This window comes from Arachis ipaensis, chromosome B10 (genome assembly GCF_059453495.1).
Source record: "Arachis ipaensis isolate K30076 ecotype BB chromosome B10, ASM5945349v1, whole genome shotgun sequence".
Lineage (NCBI taxonomy): Eukaryota > Viridiplantae > Streptophyta > Magnoliopsida > Fabales > Fabaceae > Arachis > Arachis ipaensis.
Window position 1 is genome coordinate 63,347,205 of NC_142435.1, and position 26,641 is coordinate 63,373,845.

General features: G+C 31.8%; 2 protein-coding genes across 2 annotated transcripts; one reads left to right on the forward strand and one right to left on the reverse strand.

Annotated features, from left to right (window-relative positions):
- Positions 1-1,181: 1,181 nt before the first annotated feature.
- LOC110268222 (uncharacterized) lies at positions 1,182-4,357 on the forward strand. The gene is made up of 3 exons (XM_088501126.1): positions 1,182-1,488; positions 1,600-1,726; positions 4,228-4,357. The coding sequence occupies exons 1-3, from the start codon at positions 1,182-1,184 to the stop codon at positions 4,355-4,357; spliced, it is 564 nt and encodes a 187-aa protein (XP_088357252.1).
- An 11,097-nt stretch (positions 4,358-15,454) lies between these two features.
- LOC107621774 (PI-PLC X domain-containing protein At5g67130-like) lies at positions 15,455-23,564 on the reverse strand. The gene is made up of 8 exons (XM_016323777.3): positions 23,360-23,564; positions 23,181-23,249; positions 22,802-23,062; positions 20,755-20,853; positions 17,501-17,804; positions 16,878-17,101; positions 16,221-16,307; positions 15,455-15,882 (listed from the first exon to the last, which is right to left on the reverse strand). The coding sequence occupies exons 1-8, from the start codon at positions 23,363-23,365 to the stop codon at positions 15,694-15,696; spliced, it is 1,239 nt and encodes a 412-aa protein (XP_016179263.1). The 5' UTR covers positions 23,366-23,564; the 3' UTR covers positions 15,455-15,693.
- Positions 23,565-26,641: the final 3,077 nt, after the last annotated feature.

Consider the following 26,641-nt stretch of genomic DNA (forward strand, 5'->3'; position numbering starts at 1 on the left):
ATATTTTGCTTCTTTCTTAAATGTATTCAAAGGTGAACTGTTATAGAATTTCTTTCATTTTGTATCAATTTTCGAGGGCGAAAATTTTTATAAGGTGGGTAGAATGTAAGGCCCAGAACTTTTGAAAAGTCTTATTATGACCAAGTCTCAGATCATATGGTTATTTATAGCCTTAATTTCAGAAATTATTTTTATTAAAAATAATTAAGGCAAGTTTTGACTTATTAGATTTGAGATAAGTTATGATTATTATCCAATTTTATAATTATTGGATTATTTTTTATATTTAAAGTATAAAGTTGATAGTTATGAAATAATAAGGATTTTATATGGTTTGGATTGAATAAGTAATATTTTAAGTATTAATACTGCTATTTTGGAAAATGAAGAAATTAAGTATATTATTTCTAATTATTTGATTTGGACATTTTATTGAAAATAATTTGTGAAAGTGATGAACAAATAGTATTTTCTATATATAATTAGTGTTGAATTTAATTGAGTTTCAATTACTATATAACCCCTACTTTTATTTGAAATTACAAAAGTAACCCTAACCTTAATTTTGATACACCCATTCCCTGAAACTAACCTCCTTCACGCTGCGCAGCCTCCAGGCTTTCCTTCATCCTCCTTCTGCGCAGCCCTATGCGAAACACACACACACACACACACACACTGTTCTTTGAGAAACCAACGAAGAGAAAGAAAGGAAAGGCAGAAATCGGGAGAACGGAAGAGAGAAGGGAGGAAAGGGGCTGTCTGCCGGCGCCACTGGGTTCTGCTGCCACCGCCGAGAGCTACACGTGGGGAGCCGTTCTGCCGCCGCGCCCTGCCCAGTTGAGGCCGCCGCTGCTGTTCGCGAGGTCGCCTCCGTCACAGATCGGAACTGAGGCGAGAGAGGAAGAGTCTGATGGGAAGACATGCGCGTGAGAAGGGAGGAAGGCTTCGCGAAGAGCGTCGCGCCGCCGCCGCTACCCGTGCCTTCGCCATCGCCATTCCGTCTCAACCTGGCATCGCCATCGTGCCCTGGCGCCAGTAATGGAGGACGCCACCGTCGTCTGAGAAGAACCCGACGCGAGAGAGAGCGGGAAGCCACCCGCGACGCCGCCGGAGCTTCCATTGCCGTCAGAAGCTGCCGCCGTCCAGCCAGCTGCTGCGGTGGTCGTCGCCTGTTGTGAATGGCTGCCGGAGAAGTGGTTGTGGCTGCCGGAGCCACACCGGAGCTTCTGGCCGTTTCTGCCACTTTAGACCCCGCTGCCGTCGCCGGAAAACGCCTCTGCCGCCGTCGAGATCCAATGCCGGTAAGGGTTTTATTTGGGATTTCTGTCCTTTTTGAATTCCGAGGTTACTATGGTCACTGCCTGTTGGTTTCAGTCATCGTGATTGGAATTTGTCGCCGCTGCCGCTTGGGGTGGCTACCGGGCTGCCGCCAAGCCGGTTCGGAGACCGCCGCTGTGTCGGTTCAGCCGTTCCTCCTTCGGTTTGGTAAGCGTTTTTGATTTGAAAGTCCTTTAGTTACTGTTCTGTTATCATACGCTGAGGTTGTGGCATTAATCGCTATACGATTGAGTTTCGGTTGTTGTATGTTGCGATTAGAGTTGTTGAGACTGTTGCGAAAGTGGCTTGGAACCGAGGTTTTGGCTGCCGGAATTTCGATTGTTGATCTCAGGCTGAGGCGGAAAGGATTCTGTGACGCGTTTGGATTATGGATTTGTGTTTTGAGGTAGGGGCGCTTTCCAAAAACTATGTTTTATGTATTGGAATTATTACATATGGATACTGATATGAGACAATTGGTATTTGGTAATTGTATCTGCCTTGTGTGTTATTTGATTGTCTCGAATGGTTAAGGATGCTTGTTTGGCTGAATTGTTGTGCGGCTTGTGAAATATAATGTTTTGATGTTAATTCTTTAAAGATTTGAAATCTGAGTTTGATCCATTGAGAATTGAGATGAATTGAGTTAATTATCTTGATAATGTGAAAAGCCGAACGCACTTTTGAAATCAGCCTGGTTTACTTTAATTGACTTGGTTTTGGACAAATGATTTGTTATTGAGCCGTTTCTTTAAAGCTTTAGAAATGAGTTAAATCGGTTGATATTGAGTTGATTTTTGAAATGGTTTCCTTGAGATATGCCACTGAGGTGACTGTTGGATTTAGCTTGCTTTTGAATTGATTTCTGGTTTTGGGCTGTTGAAAAGGATTGTGAAACGGTTTAGTTGGGACCCGAACCGGGTGGCAAAGTCCAAGTTTTAGGGGAGGTGCTGCCAAAATTTCTATAAAATCCGAGTCTTTATTGAAATGTTGTTCGGAGAATGATGAGTTAAAGACTTCTACTATTTTATTTGAATTATCAAGAAAGGGATGATTCATACTTTTGAAATGAATTATTAAAGAAGGAATTGTGATTTAGTCTTGCTTCTTAAGAAAGGCATTGTATCTCTTTCAGGAGAAAGTTATTTAGATGAAACTTGTGTTTTAAAGCTAATTGAATGTGAAAAGGGTTTATGCCTTTGAATTTGCCTTGGGAGTTTCAATTAAAGAGTTTTAATGATTTTGAAAAGACCTGACTGTCTATTGACAAGTTTCATTTTTAAATGTTTTGAGAAAGGTTTTAAGTACTCTTTGAATTCTGAACTTTTGCAAGACTAAAACAATTTCGAACAGTTGAAATACTTTAGAATTTATCATGGGGGTTGAAGCTGGTTTTGCCTAGGTAAAGGAAACGGCTTTGAAAGAAGTAAATGATTACGTGACTCGGTTTGGCTTAGATCCTATTTTATTACTCAAGTCGGAAAGCCAATGTTTTAATGATTTTAAATGAATTTGGCGAAATGAGTTATGTTATTCTCCCCTAAAGACTTGGGACTCTGCCGAGAAACTTTTGTTATAAAATCCCATTGTTGGATGGGTGATTTTGAATATCTCAAAGAGGCTTTTAACTTGCCATGATTATGGAAGTTTTGGAAAGAGGATGCCGAGAGTGGCATTGTTTTGAAAGGAGAATTTACCTTGAGTAAAAGTGGCTTATGAGCCTGAGATGATTTGAGAAATGAGATCTTTAAAGCCAAGGCTGAAAAGAGTTGAAACTTGATTTCAAAGTGAAATGAGTTGAGAAAATGATTTATGGCTTAAATTCCGATTTCATGAATTTGATGATTTTGAATGTGGAAGTGCTGTTTTGTTGAGAGCCGGAATGGCTGTGTATGTTTATACATATTGATTGGTTCTGGATTGAACCGTGAGCCGGAATGGCTGTGTATGATATGAATATTGGCTGGTTCTGGAATGAACCGTGAGCCGGATGGCTGAGATGGATGTTGATCCATGGATGAGATTGATTGCATGTTTATGCTGAATCATTGATAAATGTGAATGTTGCACTTCCACTATCTGAGGTTACGAGTTTCCCTGGGTAGTACCAGTGGCTAGCCACCACGTGCTCCAGGTTGAGACTTGATACTCTGTTGACCCTATGTCGTAAGTGTGGCCGGGCACTGTGAAAGCCCCGGATGAGCTCGCCCCCGTAAATATTCACCAATGAGGGTGATGGATATGGATCATGATTATGATCAAGTTTATGATGAGTATAACTCGAGTTGGGGATGCGCGACAGAGGGACAGTCCAATGGTTAGCTACCAGGACTTGTCGGGTTGGCTCTATAACCGACAGATGATATCATCAGCCACTAGGGACAGGCATTCATCATATGCATCTATGTGACATTGCTTGGGTGTGCATATTGTACTTGGCTTGCCTTTGTGATTAATTGCTAATTGTCCTACTTGCAATAACTGTTTGTTTGTGCCTGCATCTTCCTATTTGTGTTTGCATCTGGGACTCTGTTGGATTGTGGTGATTGGTTGTTGGTTGGATTGTTTGGGCCTAGGGCCGTGGTTGGAAAGAGATGAACTGATGGTTGATTTCGGTTTTGTGTTTCTGGTTTGGAAAAAAATTATGAAAGGCTATTTTGGTTCCGCATAGATAAACCGTTTTGAAAGGCTTTTGAGTTTTTGAGAATTGAACGGTTCTTCTTTCCGAAAAGATTTCCGACTTTACTTTTATTGGAAACTGTTGTTTTTGAAAAGAGGCATAAGACGGTTATTAATCACTGATGCGGTTATCTTCACGTATCCTATTACAGTAATTCCCAAAAACCCTCTACTGAGAACCCTTTCGAGGATGATGTTCTCACCCCCCCTACATTTTTCCCCTTTCAGGATATGGGCGCAGAAGTCACGAAGAGTTTATTTAGTTATTGATATGTTCTGTATTGATGTAGATTATTTATTGTACCCTCGCCTTTATCTTGATATATTCTGTGAGAGGGATAGGGATTGTATTGGTTAATGCTTGTAAATATATTTGTATATATATATATATATATGGATGTACTCTTTATGAGTTTTGTAAGTTGTATGGTATCTATGGATGTATGTTATCGGATGAAAGTATTTTTGGGAGCGATATTGCGGTTTAAAGTTTTAAACAGGCTCATATTATAGTATTAAATAGTATAAAAGTCGTCGTAATGTCCGAGCTATCAGAGTTGCGCAGCCGGAAGCGTGAGCTTTGGTAGTTAGGGTGTTACATGCACCATCTATATATATAATTTAAGAGTAAAGTATCGTTTTTGTCCCCAACTTTTGGGGTAAGTCTTAAAGTTGTCCCTAACGTTTCAATCGTCCTATTTAAGTCCCTAATGTTTCAAAATTGACTCAATGTTGTCCTGCCGTTAGGAATCCATTAACAGAATTGACGGCAGGACAAAATTGAGACAATTTTGAAACGTTTGGGACTTAAATAGGACGAAAACGTTAGGGACAAAAACGATATATAAAAATAAATTTTAATTTAATTTTATCCTTCAATAATATTAATTTTTTACTGTACATAGTATTCAATTCTTTTTTAATTACATCTAAATAAATTACACTTAACCGCATTACTTTCATTTTAAATAAATTTATTTTTTTATAATTTTAAAGAATTTTGATACATTAGAGACAAAAGGTATCATTTATATTTTATTGTATATATATTATTTTTTCTTTTCTGCAAGTTTATATACTAGTCATTCTACAAATATTTCATGATAACTAAAAATCTTTAAGAGTAAAATTATAAAAAAAAATTAATTTATTTAAAATGAAAGTAATATGATTAAGTGTAATTTACTTAAATGTGATTAAAAAATAATTGAATACTATGTATAGTAAAAAATTGATATTATTGAAGGATAAAATTAAAATTTATTTCTATGTATCATTTTTGTCCCCAACGTTTTCGTCCAATTTAAGTCACTAACATTTCAAAATCATTTCAATTTTGTCCCACCGTCAATTCTGTTAACGGATCCCTAACGGCAGGACAACACTGAGTCAATTTTGAAACGTTAGGACTTAAATAGGACGATTGAAACGTTAGGGACAACTTTGGAACTTACCCTAAACGTTGGGGTCAAAAACGATACTTTACTCATAATTTAATAAATGAGATCTATTAATCTTCATCCAATGAAGACCATTATATATATATATATATATTGATCTTTCCGAATTATTAATGTCCTTTTTAATAATCCTATGACCAAGAACAATTTAGATTAAATTATAAAAGATTTATCTCTCAATATTATGATCACTATCACAATGATAAATCTCTAAATTTAATCAAGGACCTTATTATATTAACATTTAAATATAATAACAATAACAAATTATTTGACACATGATTGATTGGATTGTGGTTATACTCCTTATTCCCAACAATCTTCCACTTGCACGAGAGCCAATCATGATAGATTGGATCTTGGGCATACTATTATCTCAATAATCTCCAACTTGCACTAGAGCCAATCAATCATGTGTATAATTTAATGCACATTTGTTTTTATCAAAACTCTTTTGACCTTAAACACCTTAGCTTTTGAACATATGTGCTTGACCTTTTGCAAAATACACCTAGTGCATAATAAATATCATGTTTTCTCAAAACATGAAATCTCCCACTACAATAGTGCATAATTTATTTTAAGGACAATCCTTATTGAGCATGATTATAAAAAATTTAAGTAACCATTAGATCTATATTTATAGAATTGTATCATTATACAAATAGGCTACTTTTTTGAAAAGTTAGTTTGATGATCAAACTTTTTATACTTTCAAGAGAAAGTATATCCTCTATTGAGTGGAATACAATTCTAATAAAAGTAATTGTACTCCAACTCTTTCTTTAAGATGGAATCACTTTTCTAAAAAGGAGTTTAGCCTCTTATCACAGACACTTTGTCATAAGAAGAGTGATAAAAATAATCTCATTATTTCTTTAGGATAACTAATAAATCTCATTTATTGGACCTAATATCAATTCTATTGTTGTGCAATCTCTTAATACATATAAGATATCTCCAAACTCTAATGTTCTTGAGTTTGAGTTTATGCCTTTTTCATATCTCTATGGAAAAAAATTGATTTAGTGAGAAATTTGTTAATTTAGCAACATTTCTAAAATGTAGTCCAAATATTTAACAAACAGTTATCCTCAGCTAAATCAAATTCCATGTTTCTTTAAACATGATGGAGTACATAGAGTACTAGTATTTGTGCATTGAGAGAATCTCATTCTCTATTAAATAGAATATCAATTAGATATTAGAGATTTTACTTTAAGCTCTTATAATAAAAATACTCAATATCTTTCTTATTGGTCAAACCAACCCTTAAGAGCAATTTTGATTCGCAAACTCAACACTTATATTGAGTTTTTCTAAAAAGATCACAAACATTAATCATATTAAGACCAATTATAAATTGTTTGTAACAAAATAAATCTCCAAAAATGCTTGCAAGAGCAATTCTCACAAAAGCCATTTGTCTAATGGCATTTCAACTTCTAAAGTTGTTTAATTCAAAATATATTGCCCAATACTCCCACTCATTTAAATAAAATCTTTGATAGTCGTACTATCTTGCTTTGGACATCATACATCTTCTCAATATATTCAGTAATAAATAGTGGGTATATACTTTTGACATTAGAACTCATAGTTGTCAAAACAACCCATATTTTAGTAAAATAATATTTTAGATACTTCACAAGTACTAACTATTCCATCACCAATTTTATTGGATAATATTATTTCAATAGGATTATCATGTCCATGATAACCCTTTTATACATAAGAACAATTCTCAATGTATAGTCAATTCATTAGTTTCAAGTATGCCATACGAAAGATAGACATATTTAAAAATTTAAAATATGAAAGTAAATCAAGAAATCTATATTTCTGGCAAAATTATTTAGAATTGTGAATGAGTACCTTGGTTGTCAAGTTGTTACTCATACCTATTCTAAATAAACATTATTAAATTATATCCCATATAATTATAATCCCAAATAATTATCTGGTTGTCAGACAATTATTTAACTGAATTATATTTTATACCCCGAGGTTGTCTAGGTTAAAGTATAAAATTAATTCTCCTTATATATCATCATATGCATAAATAAATTTTATCTTTGAGTACAAGTCTCCTGGTTGTCAGGTTGTTCCTTGTAAATAAGAGATAAATTTATTTTTTTGACAATCTCCTAACTTTTAGGATTTATCTCCATTGTTAGAGAATTTCTACCAGTATTCATAGATTAAATTTTATATTCATAGGTTGTCTAGGTAAAATATAAAATTAAATCCCTAATACATCAAATGTATACACTGATTATTATCTTGAAAATAAAACTCCTAGTTGTCAGGCCGCTCTTTGTAATCAAGAACATTAGAAGAAAACTAATTTCTAAAATTATAGTGTTCAAAACACATCAATCAAATCAAAATTTGATTTTTCATATACTAACGTTTAGCCTTAAAAAAATTTATCAAATCAAATTTGACCTTTATATATACACTTATACATATAAGAAACAAACAAAAGATATTTTGCATCTTATTCCTTTTATTGTGATCAAAATCACAATAAAATTTAATATATAAATAAAATCAAACAAAATATTTGATTATAGATATAACTTTTTTATATTAAAAGAATCATAATTTAATCACAATTAAATAATTAAAATTCAAAAAAATTAACTATTAATTTATTAGAAAACCATCTCAATGGAAATAATTGCATCTCATGCTTAAAATTTTTGAATTAATCCTATTAATTCACAAACTTTTAGAAATATAAGAATAAAGATTTAAACACAAAAAAGCTAAAACTCTGATACCACTGATTGGTTTACCATGTGTTCATAACATGCAGCGGAAGAAAAATAAGGTAATCCTAAAGATCTATTTTGTGCTTAAATTTTATTCCAATAAACAATATATATTTTAGATCATATCTAAATACCTGTGTACGCTAGTAAAAATCACTTTCTCCTTCGATGGTACGATGGCGCTATGCGTATCCACACCAAAACCAACCTTTGCTGTCAACTCCTTGACCAATGGACTTCTGATCTAAAATTGAGAAACCTCTTGCAACTCTTTGCACGCCATAAAATTCTTCTCCAAGAATCAGGCTCACATACGTTTATGTGTGTAGAGGTAAAGGAATAAAACTCTTGTTATTCTCATCACTTTTCTGTACTCTTAACGTACATATATATAGTATGAGATTTGTTATTGATTTTTGAATCTCATCAATTCAAATTTAAATCATATCTTGAAATTCTAAATCTGAATCCTTCAAATTTATGAATCATATCATAACTCAATTTGAAACAGAATCAATTAGGATCTCATCCAAATTTAGAATTCAAGTTTACAAATAGAATAACTATTTATTCTCAAATCTCATTTACTATTCTCAATCATCATACTATTATTATATTCTTGGTGCTAGCAAAGAATATAATAATATTCCATTTGAATCAATATAATTATTTATTTGATCAAATCAAAATAATAATTAAATAGTTTCTACAGCAAAGATTAGAACACTCGTTAATGTGTGACCCCATAGGTTCAATAATAAGCAGGTAGTAAATTAGTCATACTAAATTTACTAATCAAGGTTGGCGTCTAGCAACACTCCTCAACGACCCGATAGTATGAAGTAATATATTTTTACTAAGAACCTTAGAAGAACAAAGTATAATTCCTTCCATCTTTCCAGCTCTTGGTTAACCGTTAGAGTATGATTTAATTGTCAAACTCTAACTTGTTACCATTATTATAATAAACTGTGAATGACCTAAGAAACACATTTCTTCATTCATTCAATTTCCTTGGCCAAGGTTTTATTCATCTTAGTCATTATAATCATAGAGCTCAAACTCTTTACCGAGAGTTGACGGATTCCTTATTGACTAATCATTAATTCTACAAGTATTTAAATCATACCCAATATCCATTCAACTAGCACCATAGGGTATTAGGTGTCCGGAATTAAGGTATAATAAATACATTGTTAATCACTATGACAGTCGCAGGTCAAAGAAAACTCTATTACTATGTTCATCTTGAGAATATCCTATTGACAAATATACGGTAATTATAATCATTAGGAATTCTCAAAGTGAGTCAGTTCAATGGTTATATCTCTATATGCACTATCTATATATATAATTTAATAAATGAGATCTATTAATCTTCATCCAATGAAGACCATTATATATATATTGATCTTTCCGGATTATTAATGTGCTTTTTAATAATCCTATGACCAAGAACAGTTTAGATTAAATTATAAAAGATTTATCTCTCAATATTATTATCACTATCACAATGATAAATCTCTAAATTTAATCAAGGACCTTATTATATTAACATTCTAATATAATAACAATAACAAATTATTTAACACATGATTGATTAGATTGTGGTTATACTCCTTATTCCCAACACAAAGAAATCCCTTCAAAATTCATTTAAATTATAATCACTTACCTTAAGAAAAAGAGCATTACACGCATACTCTAGTTATTTAAGTGCTCATCAAGTCATCATCATTTAAGTGCACAATTTATTTGGCTTATTTTTCTATCTATTTTATAGAATAACTTTCACCAAATTATTCTAATTTGTATTCACATAATGAACACCCAATTGATTTTTCTTTAAGAAAATACAACAAAATTTAACATATGTATAATCCATTTTATATACTTCTTCTTAATAAATAAAACTTTTTTATTATGTGAAGTTCAGCCAAAAGAACATATATTATTTAAAACGTTAGATTGTTTATCATTATTGTTATTCCATTACTTTAATAATTTGTCTAAATTATTATTCAATGTCTTGAAGTTATTCATAAACATTAAAAGAAAAAAAGTGTATGCAACTAACAGCTAATTAATTCTTTTATTCATTGTTTTAACATTCCAAACTCTAGGAACTTATTATTGATGCAGACATTTTTTCAAAAACATCCAACAATTTATTTTCCATGAAACAATGTAACTAATTATAAAATCTTAGCCAATGAGTAATAGCTCAAATGGCATAGTCTCCTCATACTCAATTAAGAGGTTGCGGGTTCGAGTCTCCTATCTTTGGTAAAAAAAAAAATTATAAAATCTTACAATAAAAAAAAACAATATTACTCTTTCAAGAGCTCTAATATATACTAAACCCAGTATAAATTACTTCATCACAAAAGTCATTGTCTCATTTTCGTTGAGAGTTTTAAAGCTTTGGCTATTGCTATTGATGAGTTAGTTATGCTTTAGTACATACATGAAAAAAATCAATCATAAAAAACAACACTTTTTAAGTATCTTTTCAGACATGCGCTTGCTAAGTAGCTATGTACAATAAGGCGATAAATGATTATACTCTTATCTAGTGATGCAAGAGTGTACTGAATAAGAAATCTAGAAAGGAATATAAATGATACATTTGAAAAGAAATTAGAAGATTACCAAAATCTCGGGGAATGGATTCTTGAATGGATTCTTGAAATTGCTCAATTAGTATTGCGATAGATGAAACTTAATTCAATAGATGCTGGTCCTAACCTAGTGGTTTATTTTTTTTGAAAAAAAAAAATCCAAATTTATAGATGTCAAATTAACAATCAGATAGCAAGAAATGAATTGGGCATAGAATTCGGGTTTACCATTGTACAAAGGCTCTGGATGGTTACTTGTTGCTGCAGTTCTTTTCAACTAATAACATAGCAACGATTGCTTCCCTACCAAGTGTCATCAAGGCAGATTTAAGCTCTTTCAACCTTTTTTTTACGCGGTTTGAAGCCTCATGAAATTGTCTGCAGATATAGAAGTATCGTTCAACTTTGATCCACGTCTCAAAACTTCAGTAGCCTGATAAGAAGATGCTTCTGGTAAATACCTTGCAATGACACCATCATATACATGCCACTGTGGTAGTAAATTATTACCTTTTCTTGTTACGTCAAAGAATTTGATAAAAAATAAAGTAATTCTCTATATACTCAATTTTAATCTATTTCTTTTATTTTTATTTCAATTTTAATGTATCTTTTTTATTCAATTTGAATTCTTATCTTTTTGTTTATCTTTTTTTCCCTTATCAGCGAACTCCTTCTATATTGTCGGTGAGAGGCAGAGTGAGAAAGAAATAAGAGAATGAGAGATACAGAAAATTCAAAATTTGTTCATTCAATTCTTGATTTCAAATATTCAAATTTTCTATTTAAATCCTGATCATTTTTAAAAAGAATCTGCCCAAAACTTCTTTTTCTTATATTCTTATTTCGCCCAATTTTTGTGTCGCTTGTCATACAAATAAACTGAATACTTATCGAGTAAATAGACTATATACTGTTTTAACATACTCATTAAACCCTAATTTCTCATTTTTGTCATTCACTCCCGCCGCCGTATACAATGCCATTGTCGCTGCCGTCGACGGAGCGCTCTTCTTCGATCAGGTTCTCCTTTCTGCCGTACATTTGAGGGGCCTTCTTCTACTTCCGCGATCCCTCCTGGTTTTTTTATTTGAATTTTCTATGTCACTTTCTGAGACTCTCTTCTGCTCTCAAAAATTGAACATTACTTCCTCTGAACCCTAAACCACCCTCAATGTTCTCATAACATTATCTATGTCTAATGCAAGGTGGAATAAAGTTAGACAGTCCCATGTTGGGAAAGATCCACGGGTTTGAAACTGGAAAGCGTATCTCCGATTGGAAAGCGATCATTCACAATTTTTGTGGATAATTTACCCGACAATATTTCGAAGAATGAATTGTTTCATATGTTCAGGTGGACAAGAAGGATAAATGACATCTATTTGGCACGTAAAGAGAAGTATGGTCGGATCCATTTGTTTGTTTTCATCAGGTATACTACAAAAGGAGGGGCATTAAAGGCTATCAAAGAGACGAATGTAATGCGATTTGTAAGAACCAGAGTTTTCACAAATAAAATTATTTAAATGCCCAAATTAGATTCCAGAAAGTTAGGATGAGAATTTGGGGATTTAAATATGATTTTTGGACTCAGTAGGTTTTTCTAAGTCAGAAAATGTGTTTTCTGCGAAAACCGTAAAAAACTGCGAACCGGTAGTTGAACCGGTCGAACCGGTTTAAGTCTGCTCGGTTCTATGCGAGAAAAAGTGAGAACAGTCAAAAACCTTAGAAAAAATATTAGAAATCGAAAATCGGACAATCTTAAAGGTTTTGGTCCAAAGTGGGCCAAACGGGCCAAAAACACTTAGCGGGTTGGTCCGGGCCCAAGTGTATGTATGTATGTATGTATAAGCCTTAGAACTGTCGTAACCTCTGATTAACTTTTGCTTTACGGCGAGAGGTAAAGCTTAGGGTGATTGGTGTGTTACACGTTTAAGGAGAAAAGAGATCTTTGTGGGTGAGGCTAAGTATAGGAGGAGGATTGATGTCCGGAAAAAAATCACTACGCACGATGAAGATGTCAGGGACTCTCCTGATGAGAAACAGAAAAAATTAAAGGAAAGGATATTGAGGTGAACGAGAAAGAGAGAGTTGTATTGGAACACCATGAAAGTGAAGAACTAGAAGCTCAGAGGAAACCGTTGGAGTTGGAATGGGATGCCGTGATAATAATGTCACAGGGGCTATGGAAGACAGAGCATGACAAGGATAGAAAGGTAATTACCGTTGAGGATTTGGATGAGTGGCACGAGATTTTTTTGAAAACGCGAACGGAAAATCCTTTGGTGTATCCGGAAATTATGGTGAGTGCGGTATCTATGCGATCTCAAACAATCAGTAATGAAGCAATCTCTGAAAAAACGGAGACTTGGGAATATGGGAATAAACGGAAAGAAGGGGTTAATTTGGTGTTGAACAAAAGTTCACTTGGGGCTGGCTTGAAGCATATAAGGCCCAATATGTTAGTGGGGTGTGGCAGCGAAATGACTGTGTGGTGCGACGAAGAGTACGTCATTGTGCGTTTTAAAAGGGCCTCCTTGCGGTAAAGAGCAGGGTGTGGCTCGTCATGGATCATTGTGTATTTTAAAAGGGCCTCCTTGCGGGCGGCGGTGAAGAGAGAGGCGTGGCTTGTCATAGAGTTCGCAAAGGGGTTGATGTCACGGTGAACAACACTGACGAGGCAGATCTGGGAGCAGCGCGGAAGCCAGCTGCTGGTGGCAAAGGTGATAATGTCCGTGCTGAGCTTGATGGCGTGGAGGGCAGGGAGGAGCGTGAAGCCCCTGATGCACCCGATGAGCATAATCAAGCCAGAAAGGAGATTGGCGGAGGTGTGGAGAATTGTTTGAACAGTACAATGGAAGAAAACATTTCACCAAGTGTAGTTAATGAGACCCATGCTAGTTTGGATGGTAGTGGTAAGCAGCATGTTAGTATATGTCTGACGAGGGGTGATACAGTGCAGGATTCAGATTTAGAGGATCAGAATACAGTGGTGCAGGAAACTGGGTTGGATGATGAAGGGGCTGTAAGGAACATGGAAGATTCGGGGGACTCAGAGCAGGATGCAGAGTGTGAAACTAATCAAGATGAGCACGGAGGAAGTTGGGATAAAGATATGGCTGAAAATAGGGCTACTTGGGATCTGGCTATCGAATCAGGAGCTATTTTATATGACGAGGACAACGACATTATGACTATTCTCCAAACTCAAAATGAAGTATTGGCACAAAAAAGAAGGCAAGCAAAACAAAAAGAGAAAGTAAGAAGGAGCCGCCCTAAAAACCAAATAAGGTGTGTAATAGAGTTTTTAAATGATTTTAGTTTGTGAAATATGAGGGGTTTAGGGGGTGTTGGAAAGTGGGAAATGGTAAAAAATTTAAGCATAAAAATAATGTAAATATGTTAGGATTGATAGAGACAAAGAAGGAGGTGATTACTAAGTTTGATGTAATGCAATTTTGGAGTAATGATGCGGTGGGTTTAGAATTTGTGGGATTGGAAGGTGTGCTTCTGGAGGTTTATTAATAATATGGGATGATATGATACTTAGGTTGAGTAATTGTTACAAAGGAGAGAGATTGTTGTGTATAAAAGGTAATAATTTTCATTTGTGCGGGTTGCTTGGTGTATGGTGTGCATACAAGGGAAAAGAAGCTTGCTGTGTGGGAATAGTTGAGTTTTTTTATCGGGAATATGTCAAGTTCCTCTTTGCTACATGAGTGTTTTCAATGAGATTGTGCAGTTGGAAGAAAGGAAAGGCGCTAGTGTGTCAGCATTATGGAACTGATGGATATAGAACTGAATGATCGTAAGTTTACGTGGTTCAGGGGTCAATCTTGTAGTCGAATTGATAGAATGTTGTTAAGTTTGGTTTCATTGTTATCATTTAGAGCACTTAGTTGAAAAGGAATGACAGAATCTTCAGGAATCAAGAATCAAGTATTGCAGGGTAGTCAACAGGTCAATTAAGAGTTACAAAAAGTGGCGTGATATTTGATTTTTTGGATGTTGATGACTTTTGCCAAAAAATGATTAGAAATTAATTTATTTTATCTGTATAATACTTTTCCATTAATGCTCCACCTTATTGTGTTGAACTTTTTGTTTCAAAAGAAAAAATAAATAGACTATACTACTATTATTACTCTCCTATTATATATTAATAGATAGATAGATTTCAAAGTAAAACTTGCTATACACTTTTTATACAATGCCAATAAGAGCCATTAAATTGAAATCTACTGTCTTGGTCTTTTAAGAACTAAGTTCAAGTTTCCGCACGACAGACAATTCCTTCTTTTAGGAAGCAAAATTAAAATATTAAATAGAAAGTCATGGATTAAGTTTGTTCAAAACTAATAAATGCTCAAATCACCGCATCATATAAAAGAATTTTTACAGATCATAGAAGATAAACCTAAATATTTGACAAATACATCAAAGGATGAATAAGGAATTTTACTGAGACGATGGACAACTCATGTGCATTGTTGTTAACCCACCACATGCTATCAAACTTTTACAACATTTAACTTTTTTTTTTTTTTTAAAAAAAAAAAAAAAAAGAAAAACCTGACTAATATCTTCAAACCCATTTAGTTATGATCCAGAAAATGGAAGAATAGACATTTAAAGTTGTAAAATTTGCATGACCATGTCAGGTGTAAATTTTCATCATTGATAATTCGATATAATGGTAAAATTTGACACTTAACATGGATGGATTTTCCAATTGAAAGCATCTATTTCCTAAAAATGGTTTCTCCTAATTAAATTACCTTTTCTCTACTACTTTAATTTTTTTTTTCTGAATTATTAAAGAGGGATTAATGTTCACAATGAGAAAAGGAAGGAAACAAGAAGAGTAGTCATGGCAAACAACCACAACAAAGCAATTGGCTTGCAATTATTACAGGCAGAGCTCGTGTGAGGAGGTGGTGGTGGTGGTTCTACCCCCACGGCTGCACGGGGAGGAGCTACATCAGCCTCAGGTAACTCGCACACTCCAAATGTCATGTTTGGCTGCAAAATACAATGTCAATATTTATTATTTATATGCAACTTTGGAAATGAATAGAAGAAATGAAAATTAAACTATAACAGCCGTGTACTACACATAATAAATTAATAATAATAAGGGAAGTGTTAGGTAAACAATGACCATCTTGAACAACATAAACAACTACCAATTAAATAAAAACACACTACACCTCTAAATTACCTATATAAATCTTAATATTAAAATAACTATCCGTACACCTAGTGAAATGAACATCCGATATATCTATTGTTCACATTGTTTAATATTTTTATTTTCCTAATAATAATAATAATAATAACTTTAGCATATATATTTATACCTTGCAGGTGGCTATGTTTCCACAACCACATACTAGATTTCCATTAGCAACATCTACTACTTGTGGAGCTCCTCCTCCATCACTTCTCTGAAAACATCAATCAAAGTATATATACAAGCTAATTATTTTATTTATCAAAATAATAAACCTCAAATTTATTATAACATGTAAGGGTTTAATGTAAGGAGTTTGAAATAGCCCAATCAAAATGATAGATTCATCAAAGGGATAAAATAATCATAAGACTCATTATGTAAAATGTGAATTGAATTCTCTATTTTAAGAAAAATCCTTCAATTTTCTCCTGTTCTTTTTCAAAAGCATAATTATTACATTGATGATATTCTCTATATTGTCGTTGTCAATTCAGATTTCAAGAATTACATTTTTTAATTTCATTTGGTAAAGTTATTTAGGATAGTCTAAAATCAAAGGAGATTTGATTTAAGTGAGAAATTATAAAATGGGTTAATTAATTACTCTATCCATTTCAAAATACTATCACTTTTGTCTTTTGTCTAGATACATTAATTTTTCAATAAAAACGATAATTATTTTGAAATAGAAGTAATAATTACAAAACAGGATCAATATAAGACTAAAACATCTCACTATAGACATTCCACTAATTTTGAGTGACTTATAAAATTGCAATACCTTGTAGAAATCAACAGCAATAAAATTAGGCCATCGTTTCCCGGATGCTTCATAGCAAGTGTTGATCATGTTTAGCAAAGGAGCAGAATTGTCCTTGCAGGATTTGGTAACATCCGGAAGGTCACGGAAGAAGTTCACTAGTACTAGCGATCTTGATGTCGTGTTCATCGCCGGCGATTCTGCGCGATTCGGGCACATACCAGCCTTCATTCCACCATCTCCATCTGCAAATTCCAGTATCAATATTTAGTGTTACATATCCATTGGAACTCTGTTATTCCAAGATAAACATGGAATTTGATAAATGATATTTACATCATTTTTTTTATATATCTTTCTTTTAAGAAGTATATACAAAACCATAAATTTTAGTATGACTATGTTATAGAGATTATGCTAATTATATAAGTGTTGTTAAAATTAAAATCATATTTTTTTTATATTTTGATAATATTTTTAAATAATACTTTTTAAAAACATTGTTCAATAATAATAAAATATTACTTTAAATTTAATAACATTTTTTAAAATACTATAGTTACTGTGGTCACTATAACATAACTATATTACAATGACTCATATAAAGATAGTAGATATAACCTTTCTGGGAGAATATGACTTACATTGGTTTTCGACCAAATATCGCCACTCGTAGGCTATCCCTTCAGAAGCTTCCTTAGCGGATTTTGAGGTGAAGACGATTAAACGCTGATTCTTGCTCACCATATCATCAACGGTTGGCCAGTCTCCACCATTTTTGGGCATTCTAGACACCGGAAACCAGTACTTTTTGAGTCCAGCAGCATCAAAAACCTTTGTTAGGCCTTTTGGTGAAGTAACATAATCCTCAATTATGATAGTAACAATCTCTGATGGGTTTGCCTCAAGAAATACTTGAATCTCCTTGAGAACATTGATCGCAGGTTGCTGCAAATTAATTATCATTTTTTAAGAGTAAATCACAAAAAATTAGACATTGCCAAAAGTATTTAAATTAAATCAAAATTAAAATAACAAAACATTTCAAAAAATTAAAAAATATAACAAAAATAATAAAAAAAATATCTTTTATAAATAACAAACTATTCTTATACTTGGCAAATGATTTGTGCATATAATCAGAATTTTAAAAAAAATATTTGAATAACTATTTTTCAAAATGTATCTAAAAAAGTGAAAAACATTAAGAAAAATGATGTCATGCTTCTTTTTTTCCTTTTTTTTAAAAAAAAAATCAAAAAAAAAGGCAATAAAATTTCGTTTGATGTAAGACCATTAAGAGTTTGTTTGTGTGAGCTTCTTTGAAAATTTTTTTTTTTTCGAGTTATCTTTTTTTAAAAGATCTTATAAAAAAGTAAAATTAATTTTATGTTTGGATATCTCATGTAAAAAGATATTTTTATCTATCAATTATATTTGGGTATAATAATATAAAAATATTTTTTTGTTTATTTATTATGTGAAAACTATTTTTTTAAAGAAAAAAGATATTTTAAAAAAGATATAAATTATAGCTTCTCAAAAAAATATTTTTTTATTTTTCTAATACTTTTATTTTTACTACTAGAAATTTATCAAACAAGCTAAAAAATAAAAAAAATATCTTTTTTCATTGAAAAAATATATTTTTTTATCAACTTAATGACACTCAAACAAGCACTAAATTTTATAGTTAAATAGAGTTTATTTTTTAATTATATTTGTAAAAAATTAAATATAATTTTTAAAGCATTTTTTATAACAATAAAGCTCTACATCCAAATCATTTAACTAATCAAGTCCAACCAAGTTGCTATAACCTAATTCATCTCCACGCATCACTACCTCTAACAACCTTTTCACTTAACACCCAACTATATATAACTACTTTTTCTATGCAGATTTTGTTTTTTTTTTTTCAAATTTTTTCAACGTTTTGTGCTCTCTTCCTTCTCTGCATTTTCTTCATTCCCTGTGTTTTCTTTATTCTCTCCATTCTCTTTATTCATGATCAATGCCCTTTGATCTGATTTAAAGATTTGGATCTATTTTTTTTTTAAATCAAGCTGTGAAATCAAGTTTCAACAGATATTTCTCTTTCGAAGACAATGAATGATGTAAGTTCGAATTGGATTATTGTTTTGAAACGAATCAAGTGGAGGAGATTTAGTTCGAACCTCATTAATGTAGTTTATTAGTAATTGATGTTTGTGTAGTTGTTTTGTCTATGAGTTGAATAATTTCGTTTTTTTTTTTATAAAAATCAGTGTTCATAGTTGAAGGTTTAAATTTGAATAGAATGTTAGAGTTTTGAATTATTTTTTTGATGAATCTATTTATGTTATGTTTAATGGTAGTTTCGGTGCATTTTGAAACACAATTTGGTATAATATAAAATTATGTTTGGTGTCATACTATCGTGCTTATAAGTTTTTGGTGTTTCTTGTGTTTGTTTGTCCTAAAAGTTGGGATGACTTTTAATATACTTGAAGAAGTTGCTATTATTTTTTCTTCTCCTTCTCTTTTTTCTCATTTTTCTCTTTCATTATCGTTATTGTTATCATCGTTGTCTTTTTTTATATATATATAACAGTTCAACTCCAGAATGTACCGAAATTTTTTAATGATGACAACACACAAATAAACTCAGTTTAAAATAAGTTTAGACTACAAGTATACCTTATTTAAATAAAAAATGCACCACAATTACTTAATGATGACAATATATAAACAAAGTCAATTCAAAATTAGTTCAGACCAACAGTACACCTTATTTAAATCTAAAATGCACCGAAATTCAAATATAGAATGCACCGAAATTACTTAATGATGATGGCACACAACAACTCAATTTAAAACAAGAAAAGACAAAAAATTCACCTTATTTAAGGGTCAGTTTGAATAAACAACATAATTAAACTCTTTTAGAGAAAGAACTTAAAATATAAGGACTTGTTTTAAAGTTATTTAATAATTAAGTTATTTTATGTTTGGGAAGTTATGATAAAAGGACCTGTTTTAAAGTTGTTTAATAAATAGAAGTGATAAAATAACTTTTAAAAAGGAAAGAAATCAATTATTTTTTTACTTTTTTAAAAACTCTTAAATAATTTTTTGAGAAGTTAAAAACATATTTAAAAAACTGTATCAAACATTATTGATATGACTTTTCATAAATTAAAATTCCAAAAATAACTTTTGAAGCTTTTTCCATACCCTAAATTCAAAATGTACTAAAATACTTAAGGATGACTCAAAACTCCTCCTCTTCCTTCTTCTTCTTCTTTTTCATTATCATCATTATCTTCTTCTTTTCTCGTTCATTTTTTTCTTCTTGTTTTACTTTCTTATTTACTCTTTTAACAAGCAAGAAAAAATCAAATAAAAAAGAAAAAAGAAATACATAATGATACAAAATCACTAGGAAGAGAAGGATGAAAAAAATAAATACAGCAACAATGATAAAACAACGACGATGAGAAGAAAACACATGAAAAAGAAGAAGAAGAAAGAACCCAAAGAACAAGAAAGAGAAATGCAAAGAAGAATGGAAAAAAAAGGAGATGAATGCAAGAACCGTTTCATGTAGTTGGAGCACGTATTTTACGCTCCACTAAATTGAGTTTAGACCAACTTATTACCAAAAAGATTTGGACGTATAACATAACTATTTTGATAATACATATATTTGATTATTTTGTCGTATTTTTAAATTTTTTAAAAGACTTTTGTTATTTTGGTTTTTCATTAAGAGAATTTTTGTCATTATCTAAATTTTTCGAAAACATTTGTAGTGTTTGACCTATCTTTAAAAATATAATTAGTTAGTTTGGTATTTAATGATAAAATTTGCAAGAACAGCTAGTAAACCACTTGTCATTAATAAAATGGTACTTACAAAAGCTGTGTAGTTGTAGCATTTGCCACCAAACGAGTGACATAACCAAATATCACTCTGGAAGTCATACAGGTCAAGCATCAACCCTCGTACTCCATTCTGTGAAAAGATACGGTAAAAATATAAACATAAGATGTAACACCATGCTTTATTTATGAGAAATAGTTTATATTTAACGAGGGATAATTCTCTTTCATTAGCTTATTCATATTTGATCTTATTATAAAAAAATGTCATTTAAAGGAGGAAGCAATCTTCATCATTTATGCTGTTGGATGAAAGTATTTATTTAATGTGCAAGAGTATACACTATAAGTTTTTTCTTTCAAGTTTCAACTACAACTGTATTAAGCTATTTATATTACATTTTTTTCGATGCAGTTTTTTTAGAGATATTTATACTACCAGAAAATAACTAATTATCGACGAATTTATTTACACATTCTTTAATTCTTTTGGACAAAAGTTTATGTTTTTTACGGATTTCATTTGTTAATAAGATTTTTTTAAAGTCAGTAATTACCAATTTTCTAGTAGTATTATACACCTAGCCCTTTTATATTACTATGTTCATGTTCTTATAAATTTTTTATTAGTTTAATTACTTGGTTAGTTTTTATTGTTTTATCAAATTTATAATTTAAGTTCTTATATTTTTTTTTCTTTCAATTGGTTTCTATACCATTTTTAATTTATAATTAAGTCTTTAATAATATAAAAAATATTAGAGTTAATAGAATATTCATCTGCAAATTAAGATATTCACAGTTACTAATCTAATTAGATCTTTGACTATATATTTTTAAAAAAAATATTTTATTAATTTTAATATTTTTAATACGAAAAAGAACTTAATTATAAAATTAAAAATAATGTAAAGATCTAATTGAAAAGAAAAAAAGATATAAAGATCCAATTTTAAATTTGTTTAAACTATAAAGAATAAGAAAATAATTAAAACTTTTTGTATTCTAAATACTTTCCTAGAAACTTATATTACTGATTCTAGTATTCTTCTTCCTTGGCGTGCTTAACCATTCTTAACCAACCAATAAAATACTCCAAACATTCTATGAAATGATGAATAAAGTAATACAATGTCCATAACTAACCCGATTAAAATACTAATTACTTGAACTTTTCAAGCATGTAAAGAATACCCAGCTGTTTAGTACTTTAGTCATTGCATCATTGTCTTTCATCAAAATTTCCCACATGCATTGCACTAATCAGCAACCTAACAACCATAATAGGACTTTTTTATTCAGTTCCCATTATACATTGGTCAGATATAACAAATCAATGATATCATGTGTGATAACAATTAATTTCAAAGAACGTCAATGAAATGTGCGTAAAAATCCTAATGTATACAGCATGTAAGCAAACTATTAAAATGATACCTAAAAAATTTTGTATCAAAAAAAATATTAAGAGATCAAAAGTCTTTTAAAGGCCTTGAAAAATTATTTATGCTTTGATATTTGACTTTGTTTTAAGGAATACATACAATTATTGTTCCTTTAAAATTTATCATTTTTAAAATACCATTTTAGTGATTAATCGTACAATATATAAAGGCAATTATTTTTATAAAGAGATCTTTATACAAAGGTAATAATGTGAAAACCGGGAGATGGTTTGCAACACTTGAAAATGTCTTATTGAAAGTATTATATGTTCTCAAGGTAACGTGTGGGGACCTTGAGTTTCATTGAGCAGGAAGAATAAAGAAGCTTAGCTTTATGGGGAAGTAGACATAACCGCTTAAAGTTTCAAGTACTTTTCCTATTTTTATTTTCTAACTACCATTTTTTTTTAGTTTAATTTTAATGTATTTGTAAAGTGTTTTATACAGTTGTATAATTATATCCGATTTTTATCCGTTTTTTATGATCATTCGTACAGTAGATGTACCCATATGACCTTACATAATTGAATCCACGCAAACAGTGACAAGTACATCAAAATTAATTTTTTTTTTTTATATTTTAACTTTTGGAGGAAAAAAAAGGATTTGAAAGAGAATTGGAGAACAGAAACATACATGAAGCTGATCGGTGATGGTATCTTGCTGATTGGTCGGAGAGAGAATGAGAGCGCCAGTGGCCGATTTCTGACCCAACATCGCAAATGAGTTATGAGTCGTGAGCCATGAATAATGGTTGAACGGCAACCCCTTCACCTTTGAAGTCGGGTTAGTTGGTTGGGTTCGAGTGCACCGTGGTCGCAAGTTCCCGTTTGCCACACACGTTTCGCAATGTAAACCTGAGTCGCAGTTTCTGTTTGCCACGCATGTTTGCGCTTCCTGTTCAACGTTTGTTTTCAGAGTTCAACGCAATTAAGTGGGGTTTATTACAATATAGAAGAAACAAAAGACAAAGTATTGAAAGTAATCAAACACAAATAAAATAAATAAGATGTACCTTGAGAGCGAGCGAGGAATGAAGAAGAAGGAAAATAATAGCTACAATTGTTGTTGCCGGAGTTGGCTTCTGCAAAAGAAAAACAGAGTCGAGGAAACTGAATCCTCTCTTTTTTGGAACAAAGGAAAACAGAGATCGAAAAAGGAAGGAAAAAATGTAGAATAGAAAGAATTAGATACCTTCATGATTTGTTGAGGTGTGAGAAGAAAGACAAAGCGTTATGGATTATGTATCTGTTTCAGTAGTTATGAATTTGAAAACAGGGTGTGAGTGTGAGGTGTGAACAAAGACGTTAGAACGATTTTGCAGCAGCTTTATTTGCCTCTAAGGCGTTAGCAAATAGCTATAACTCAATCCTTCTCCGTCTGGCGCTAAGTGCTAACTAACATATGCTTGCTCTTTTAATTATTTATCTTCGGTGTTTCAATAATAATTATAATTAATTAATTTAATTTTGATCCAGTGTTAGTATAATCTAATTAGGTAACGTCATGCAAACAAAAATAATTTTTTTATATTAATCGTATAAATAGTTATCTAAAAAATACATGTGATTGGATGATGATCACTTCATCAAAATTAATCACCTCATAAAAAATAATTAATTAAAAATAAATGCTCAAATTATTCTTTTTAATATTATGTGTAAGTTACATTAATTCTTAAATTGTTTCGATTAATTAAATTAAACCTACATTTTTAACCTTTTCTTTTGTCAGAATATTTCTAATATACAGAAATATTCTGTATTTCACTTTTTTGACCTATTTTTTATATGAATAATTATTTATTTATTTATTTATTTTTTTACTATAGACATCAATGTAGATCAAAGGATAAAGAAAGGCAAAAAATAAGTTAAAGACTAATGTAATATAAGTTAGATAATTTAGGAAATCAATTCGATTTAAATTTAAAAATTAATTTAACTAGAATTTAGTACATGTATATCTGCCAAGAAATATGATTTTTCAGTTGTTCTATTAGGATTTTTGTTGTGCTTCTAAGGATTTTTCTTTTTCTTTCTTTCTTTTCAACCATAATTCTCTAATTCTCTTCTTATTCTTCCAAATTCTTTTTTCATCCAAATCCATTTCTTACAACTTTCTCTCATTCTTCCACTCTTAATATTCATCTTTTCTTTCTTTCATTCTATTATCATCACACCTTCATTCGTATCATAAACCCAAAAAAGAAGAAAATTCACATCCGAATTCAAAGAGCATGAAAGAAGAGGAGGAACCATTGACAATGTATTGAAGGCTATCTAAGGGAGGCCAGATGGATTTAAATCAGTGGAATTAGGATCAAACTAATTCTAATTCTTCTTTGAGAATGAGTTAGATATACTCAGAATTGAGAAGGAATCTCCATGACTCTTTAAGAATTATGTTTTATATGTTCAGAGGTAGACAGATGTTGACTCTCAAGACTATAAGGGAATTAGTTCTTTTTCCATTTGGATTCAATTCTAGGGACTTCTAGAAAAATTCAAGACTGTTGAGGTTAGTCGTAAACTGAGTGAGAAAATTGGTAAGATTATTGATATTGGCTTTTACTCTATCAGAGGAAAAGAATCTAGAATCCTTAGATCTAGAGTTCTGATCAATGGTGATAAAAGGGTGAAGGACTCGATTTGGATGGCTGCTCCAAGAGGTAAAGTACTGGAAATTGGATTGAGATATGAGCATATTAGGTTCTTCTACATTTATTGTGCTCACTTTGGACATGATTCAAAGCATTGCCAGATCTTTATGTCAGACTTTGCTTCAGGTGATATTAAAGTGAAAAGCATTAGCGACTAGGTCAAGGTTGATCAGGTAGGGAAAAGAATTAACAATGTCGATAGTGATAATGTAAGCAATTTTAGCAATCAACAATCTAGTCCTTCACAACAAAGAAAAAAGCCTACTCCTTCTTGGTTACTTGAGAGCTTCTCTAAGCTGAATATAAAGGATGAAAGGAATGAAGTCCTAAGGAGTACAGAGGAGTCCCCTAACCAAATTACAGAGTTAGCTTGGAAGTCAATGACAAAATCTGGTTCTCCTGTTATGTTAGAAGATATCACAAGCTCAATGAATGAAATCCAAGAAGACAATTGGATGATAATGGAAGAAGTTAGCTGCAAAAAATTGAATCTAAAACAGATGGCAAGACAGAGTCATAATTCACTTAACCAACTGGACGGGACAAAGCGAAGAGTCTCTAGTAAAGAAGATGAGCTTGTGGCCAAGAAGATGTGTGTTGAACAAGAATTAATTGCTGATAAGAGGGTGGAGAGTGCCAGCCGGTCACTGGCACCCCAAGACCTATGAGAATGTTATCGTGGAATTGTCGGAGTTTGGGGAGATCCCTAACAGTTCACAACCTTAAAGGGATTGTTCAATCCCACTTTCCTGAGTTGGTTTTTCTATGTGAAACAAGAAACCAATCCCGACAGGTGCAAAGAAAATTCATGGTTTGTGACTACTTTAATTGACAAATTATTGATCCTTGTGGTATGATGATGAAAAATTGAATTTCGCACAAACTAATCGGCAAGTATACCGGGTCGCATCAAGTGGTAAAACTCACAAAAGTGAGGTCGATCCCACATGGATTGATGGATCAAGCAACTTTAGTTAGGTGATTAGTCTAGTCAAGCTAATAGTTGTGAATTGAGTGAAATTGAACTAACAGAATGTAAATTGCAAGGAATTTAAAGTGCAGAATGTAAATTGCATCAAATGTAAAGGAGCAGTAAATCAAGCAACTAAAATGGACTCAAGAACAATTAACTGAAAGAAAAACTCATTAAGGATTGGAGATATAATAATCCATAATTAATCAAATGGGTCTCAACTCCTTTCTCAATCATATGGCGGATTGAAATTGATTGGATCCCAATTCCTTGGCAATCTAATCTCTCTAATCACAATCAATCTTGCCAATTTGTTGATCTAATTGTCATGAGAAGAGGTTAAGCGCATGTCTCTCATCCATAAGCCACACTAACTCTCAAGATCTTAATTCCTCCCGAATGGTGTTGATCAGGAGAGTAGTGAAGGATAGAGCCTCAATTTTAGTGCTCATGATTCCCCTTCCGAGACTCACACAAGCATTCAACAAATTCAAACTCCCTTCCAGAGTGGATGAATCTCAATCAAAATAGAGGATATCCTATAGCTACTCAAATGAACTGAGAAGAAAAAGAAATTCACTAAATCATGTGAATCATAACAGAGCTCCTCCCCCTAATAATTGGGGTTCAGTGGATCATAGCTCTAAAAATACTTGCAGGAAATGTAAATTGCAGGAAAGTAAATCAAGCTCAATAAGAACTGAAATATGAAATTGGCAGAAAGGAAAGTTGCAGAAGAGAATTGCAGAAATTAAAATTAGCATAAGCTAAATTGAATTCAATACTGAAATGTAAAAGTGCAGAAAGGTAAAAGTGTTTACAAGAGCCTTCTATTCTACTC

What these genes read in the sequence shown, in the direction of transcription:
- LOC110268222 (XM_088501126.1), top strand. Translation starts at nt 1,182, where the DNA reads ATGGCTGCCGGAGAAGTGGTTGTGGCTGCCGGAGCCACACCGGAGCTT. An exon ending in GCCGTTCCTCCTTCGGTTTG is followed by an intron (nt 1,489 to 1,599) that starts GTAAGCGTTTTT and finishes TGTTGCGATTAG; the next exon opens with AGTTGTTGAGACTGTTGCGA. An exon ending in TTATGGATTTGTGTTTTGAG is followed by an intron (nt 1,727 to 4,227) that starts GTAGGGGCGCTT and finishes TTCCCCTTTCAG; the next exon opens with GATATGGGCGCAGAAGTCAC.
- LOC107621774 (XM_016323777.3), bottom strand. An exon ending in GCTACAACTACACAGCTTTT is followed by an intron (nt 17,805 to 20,754) that starts GTAAGTACCATT and finishes ATTAATTTGCAG; the next exon opens with CAACCTGCGATCAATGTTCT. An exon ending in TTGCTGTTGATTTCTACAAG is followed by an intron (nt 16,308 to 16,877) that starts GTATTGCAATTT and finishes TGATGTTTTCAG; the next exon opens with AGAAGTGATGGAGGAGGAGC.